Source organism: Chaetura pelagica, unplaced genomic scaffold, assembly GCF_000747805.2.
Source record: "Chaetura pelagica isolate M959 unplaced genomic scaffold, ChaPel_1.0 scaffold340, whole genome shotgun sequence".
In the NCBI taxonomy this organism is placed as follows: Eukaryota; Metazoa; Chordata; class Aves; order Apodiformes; family Apodidae; genus Chaetura; species Chaetura pelagica.
Window position 1 is genome coordinate 72,282 of NW_009951917.1, and position 6,727 is coordinate 79,008.

General features: G+C 41.1%; 1 protein-coding gene across 1 annotated transcript in view; it reads right to left on the bottom strand.

Annotated features, from left to right (window-relative positions):
• GRIN3A (glutamate receptor, ionotropic, N-methyl-D-aspartate 3A) overlaps positions 1–6,727 on the bottom strand; it is a 48,183-nt gene that overhangs the window by 7,168 nt on the left and 34,288 nt on the right. The window contains exon 6 of the mRNA XM_009994867.1: positions 4,730–4,881. Coding sequence (XP_009993169.1) covers positions 4,730–4,881 — 152 coding nt within the window. The remainder of the gene's footprint in view (positions 1–4,729; positions 4,882–6,727) is intronic.

The following is a 6,727-nucleotide window of genomic DNA, read 5'->3' on the forward strand; positions in this document are numbered from 1 at the left end:
TAAGTAAGGAGGCCTGATCTGCTGGTGTCAGGTTGCAGTATGGCAGGGAGCATTTATGTTGCTGAGAGAACAGGAGCTAGGTTTAATGGACTGTGATAAAATTCTAGCCATTCAAAATAATAATAATAGGAAGAGACACAGTGGCAACTGCAGCAGGGATTCCTGAAGGCGAGTTGTCTCCTCCAGCCTGAAGCTGCTGCTTGATGCCACTTCAGTACTGCTGCAGAGAGAACACTTGGCCACCTCCTTTCATGAAAAATAACCCCCTTATCTTCAGTAAAGCTGCCCTGATTTATGCTGATTAGGGTCTGGCTCCCTGTCCTGTCAGCTCTGCAGAACAGTCTTCTACCTGCCCTGGGAACAGGTGAAAGATGTTCCAGCACTGGCATCTCAGGTGTGTTTTTCACTTGTAACGGATAGATTTTGAAATCGTCCCAAGCAAGACATCTTTTCACAGGAAAGGAAATGCCAAAACAAAGCATCAGTAATATTTCACCTCGCAGTAAAGAAGGTAATGCATTGCAAAAGCTGCCCGATAAAGCTTGCAGAGCACAGGGAAAATTTTCAGACTAAATTAACTGGGAAAACGAGGTAGGGGAGAAATAATTAGCAGCATGTCTTGCAGTACATGGAAAGAGTATTTATAGCAGTATCAGCACGTTTATGCCATTATTAAAAGGCAGTTTATCAGCTGTTCATAGTTACTGTAGACACACATGTTAAATAATAAAGGAAACCATCTAATAGAGACAACTCTCATTTTCATAGCTTCATGCTGATGGGTATCAAAGCAGCAAGCTCTACAACTTTGTTGTTTGTATATATATTTGTAGGTGTGTATATAGAATATATTTGGAAGAGCAGCAATGAACTGGCAATAGAAAGTCAACTCATGAGTTTTTCTACTGTAGTTCTGCAGTAGTTTTTTGTTTTGTTTTGTTTTGGTTTTTTTAAGGAATAAAAGCCCATAATGTGGTGTACTCTCTATAAACCCAGGACAAAAATACAGTCCTTGCTCCACATTTCTAATCAGAAGTTCAGTGTACTACCCTGTACTTTAGGAGAAGGAGCTGAATTATGCCCATGAGGTGGTTCTTAGGCAATATGCAACCCTTGTCAGACCTGTGATGATTAGAGGTAATGGGTGCTAAGCACTACAGTGGCAACAGCTTCTAAGTGATTTGGCACTTGCACACTGGGAAATTGGCAGTTTCTGAAAACTAGAATAGAAAAAATAAAATTTAAAAAAAAAAAAAGGAGAAGGAGAAAAAGAAGTGGAGGTATCTGCTTTTTTTTTTTGTATATCCTTGGAGAAAATTCTGATTTTTCAACCCATATCTGCAGTTCTTGAGTCCAATAGACTGTAAAAGGTTTACTATCCCTGGTTGTACTGGGTGCAGTGAGTAAGTGCCTGTGGTCCAGCTCTGACTTATTAGAAGCCTGTAAAGACTTTTGTGGATACTTTTCAGGTTGGCAGCACAGTACAGCTACAGCTGCTACACACTGCTCAACCCAAACACTAAACAAGGATATCACGTGTGTGTAGTGGCCATAATAATACATTACCCTTTTGCTAACATTTTCCCCTCAAGAGTTTTAAAAAGCTTTTCTGAGGTCAGGAACTTAGATTTTGTGGCACCTCTGTGAAGAAGGAAATATTTTCAGCTTTATTAGGGATATGAAGGGCAGATTTCTAAACTCATGTGGGTATTTCAGAAGGTTTTCAAAATCCTGATAATGCTGAGGCTTATATTTAAGTAACTGAACAGTATTAAAACCTGTCCCTGTCTCCAGATTGTGGCACTTCTTGTAGGTGCAGAGAGACTGTTATTTATTATTCGTTCTTACAGCTTTCTGTGTTCTCAAAGAATAGTGGCATTCAAGTAATATGTATTTAATCTATTTAGGGAGCTCATCCGTAGCACAGTCTGGTGACCGTGATTTTAGGGTTTCAAGTGCCAAATTGTAACATACTGTGCAGCAATTTAAGTTCTTTTCCCCTCTTCTTGTGCGGAGTTTTGCACAGGTTTGGTAAACTACTCCCTTTCGTAATAAATCTTTTTTTTTCATCCCTGTTCTGAGCCCTGTCCATGGTTGGAAGAAAAACAACACACATATAATCCAAATTAGGTACTGAGAAGATGTTTGGTTCTGTGGTATCAAAGGATGGTGAACTGGGAATAAAACCTTTGTCTTAACTGCAAACTCTTCCCCCACCTCCCCCCACCCCAAATTTTGACAAGTGAATCTAAATCTTTCACCCGTTTCCAGGAGACTCAAGACATGCATCTCCTGACTCTCTTGTCAGACTCAATACTCACACTGTCCTTTCTTCAGGACCACTGTGGAAAGGATCTTTTTCCCTAGGGCAAGGATTCTTCATCATGTTCCCAGCCCTCCAGTGGGCAAGGGTCAGCTCTCCCCCACAAACAGCCCACGTGCACACTGAGCTAATTGTCTTGGCAGCCACATCTTTGCTCCTGTTCTTTGTGTTGGTTCTTCATGCACTAGTAACAGGGTTCCATGAAGGGTGACTGATGGGCAGCTTTTATTTATGAGCACAGGGCAGACTCTTCCCTTTGTTGAGGGGTTTGCATGGCCTTCCCTTGACACTTGCAGTGCACCACACACAAGCATATAAACCAGAGCTTCAAGGTGATGGCCAGAAAACTGGCTGTGGGGTTGTGAGGGGATTGTTATAACAAAAAAGGAAACTAGCTTTTGACCTAAAGTACTAAATAAACCCCTATTTCTTAACTGGAAGATTCTGTGTCTCAACTATTTCTTTAGGAACAGAGAGAATACAGCCCTGGATACAGCAACTGGATTAAGATTCTCGTGATCAGCGGAAGCTCCTTATGTCTCATCACTGGGGAATCATTAAGAAGGTAAGTTTGTCTCTGCTACAAGAGTTTTCACACAGCTATGGTAATTAATGCAATTACTGTCTGGTAATTTTTTTGAGGTTTAATTCAAAAGGTTGTTCAAAAGTGTAGAGTAACAACAGGTCATTCAGTGAAGCACTTGTGAAGAGCAGATCTGTCAGCTACATTCAAAAGAAAATTCCCCAGATACCTGTCTTGTTAGATGATTATCTTCAGAGAAGCCAGATCAGAAGTAGCAGCAAATACACACTTTCATTCAAATGTGCTTTCTTATGTTGAATTAATCACACACGCAAATTGAAATTAACAAGTTGAATAAAAAGAAAATGAATTTTCTTCTATGAATGCGTGATGTTAGAATATAATTTATTTCATACTGACACAATCTTAATTAAAAAGCTAAAAATGTAATGAGATGTAGAAATACCCCAACAATCTATGTCTTAAAGCAGGCATATCTGTTTTATCTGACCTCTAAAAAATGCTAGTTTTCTAGTGATCTAGTCAGCAGTGAGAGGTTCGCAGACAAGATGCTTAGTTGAGCACTGAAGGCCAGGAGTCAGAAGCCTAGAAAACTGGAGGTTTCTTACTATTTCAGGAGAGAATGGCCAAGCTATCACTTTCTCAGAGAACAGTGATGGTTGGTTTGATATTTGACTGAACACCAGAGGAGATAATATACTTCCATCTACATGTTTTGTACCAGTGAGAACAGGTAAAAATATGTCATGTGGAACACTTTGAGCTAAAAGTGCATGCTCTAAGCTTTAGGCTTGCTGGATCTTTTGATTCTGCAGTACCTCACCTTTTTTTGACAGTCTGGGAAACTCGATGAAAAGCTGCTATTCAGATAAGAGGAGTATATTTCTCATAGATAACAGCCTACATCTTCAGCTGCTACAAGCTGGCATACCCCCTCTGATTTAATACCAGGACATAAAACCATGGAGATTTGCTTCAATTTCCTGCAGTTCTACTTAGACATGAGACCTGCTCCTATTCTATTCTTAGCTTCATACCTTACTGGACCATTTGTAGGCTGAAGTCCTATCTTTGGTACAAGTAGCTACCACCCATGTTGGGGAGTGGTCAAGGTTATATTCAAAATTTGGGATGTATTAAATTAATAGAATAGAACCATAGATTCATAGAATGTGTTGGGTTGGAAGGGACTTGAAAGGTCACCTAGCCCAACTCTTCTGCAGTGCACAGAGACCTTTTTAACTAGATCAGATTGCTCAGAGCCTCAGCAAGCCTGACATTGAAGGTGTCCAGGGATGGGGCATCTAACACCTCTCTGGGCAACCTGTGCTAGTGCTTCACCACCTTCATAGTAAAAAACTTCCTTATTTCTAATCTAAATCTATTTTGCTATAATTTAAGACCATTGTCCCTTGTCCTATCACTACACGCCCTTGTAAATTCCCACTCATCTGTTTCTTTTCCTCTTGTTGGTCTCTGTGTCAGTTGGTTTAGCTATTGCTCCCATGTGAGATGGCCCAGAATCACTGACAGATCCCGTAGATGGTGATACACAAAATTGAGTGCAATCACATTGTTTGTGCTGTGTGCCAGATCACTTTTTCTAATGCCACCTTATGTGCCCTGTTTGTCTCCAGACATGCTCTCTGATGCACACACTTCTTGCCTAATCTAGCAGCACAGCCCTGCTGATGTCTTTCTTGTGCTCTGATCTGAACATTGCTGGGCTTCCCATGTCAAATGCTTCCCTCCAGCTGCAGCCCATCTGTGCTGTGTGTGTATCTGCTGCACATTGTGAATCAGGGGAGACAACTGGCAACTTGTGCAAATCCTCATTTATGTGACCCAAGCTCATCACTTACCTCTGTGACAGCAAAGCTTCTTTTCCCACATGGAACAACCTTGTACCATTTGTCGTGCAGAACATCCATGAAACCGTGGGATTTGTATTGGCTTATCAGCTCAGAGATGTTTGAGGTGAGCGGAGAGTTGGGGGGAAGTCCAATACCATATCCTAGAAGGAAAACCAGTACAATCACCTCTCTCTTACTTGTCTGCTTTTTGCTAAGGTATGTTCATATCAGCTACCAGCACAGCAGATACAGGTGGCATTCTGTTTCAGCAAGCCAGTTCAACATTGGATGCTGGTTTACCATGGACTGAGAATACTGAGACTTCTTCTGTGAAAAATAGAGCAGCCTATTACAAACAGGATACACAAATTCAAAATTATGAAGGGTACAAAAGTATTAAGTAAAACTGGAGGGTCAAAAACTTCAGATGGAGATAAGATACATACTGATGAATAAACCCCTCTTGTCTCTAGAAACACAGTCTTTTACATTCCCTTGCCATGGGTTCTTCATTTTTACCTTGTTTCAACAATGCAAAAGGGCCCTAAAGTCAAGTAAATGTGACCCATGTACAGTTTTAGGTCAGTGGATGTGACTATAGTGTCAGATGGGACATTTTATTTTCTTTCTATGTATTTTCAGATGAAAAGCTGTGTACATTTAGATGTTTATGGGAGCACTCTGTATGGCTGTCACACAGCAATTTACAGCCCAGGGACTAGGCTTTCCATTCATGCACTTCTGCTCTGGCAGTGATGTGGGACTTTAGTTAATAATAAATAGCTTTTAGCCACTGTGTTGTCTTTTACCATGTTATAGTGGAGGTGAAGGTGTAAGTGACTCAGTGTAAGTGAAAATGGATCCAGTAACTCTTACTATGGTATTTCAATTTGCAGAACCTAGGTTTTGACTTTAGAAAAACATATAATTCAGCCTGGAAAACTGCTGGAGGTTATGACTTTTTAGACTGCTGTAGATTTTTGTTTTTCAGTTCAGATTCAGAGTTTCAGATTGTCTCTCCAAAACAACCAAACCAAGGGCAGGAAGAAGGAAAAAAACCCAACAAACCATAAATGTACATGAGTGGCAAATTTGCCATCACAGTGGCTTGCTTTTCAATGATGCAGTGACGTGATGTGTACCTACAATGCAATAGCCTCTCTTGCTGCTGATTTATTTGAGGACATTGTGCCTCTATTTCCACCTGAATCTACCTGCTAACATGGAAGGAATGGTTTCAGAGAAGGCGCAGATAGAGTTCACAAATACCACATTTTCAGCATATTAAACCATTTCATAATTACATTATATGAAGTCCAATTTTATAAAAACATAGAGTTCAGGGTTTATTTGTGTTTTTTTTGTTTTTTTGGTTTTTTTTCCCCCCTGTATTGAAATTTGCTTTACTTGTTTCAAAGCTGTGGGTGCTGGTGGTTTACTTTAGTAGAGCTGACCTTTTTGAAATAGAAGATTAATCAGGTGGCACGTGTGTGTGGCGGAACATGCAGCTGCACACCCACAAATCCTTCTACAGCCTGAGCAGCTCTCTGTGCCTCTGTCCTCCCCAAAAACAAACAGAAAAGAGGAAAATTGATTGCTTTCAGGTCTCTGCCAATTCAAATGGGAGACACTGATGAAATGCAGCAAACAGGAGCCTTCTGCAAAATGCCCAGCACAGGTGACTTGTAGCTGAATTGATTAAAATGCTCAGTTTCCTCTGGCCTTCATTTAGCCTATGACCTTCCTCAGGCAGGTTTGAACATTTCTGAAGGAGGTCAGCTGTATGTGCAATGGGAGCAGCCAGACTGGTTGCCCTTGGAGGGGAGGAAAGAGGGAGCTTCCATCATTGTCATTGTCCATCTGTCACAAAAGTGACTGGTGAAGTCGAAGAGCTGCTAATGTGCCCATCCCTGCTGGAAGCAGCTTCAGCCCAGCCTTGCTGCCAGGCTGCCTTCCAACCTGTCTGTGCTAGGCACACAGGCTCCCTTTTCCAGCTGCAAGTAGCTA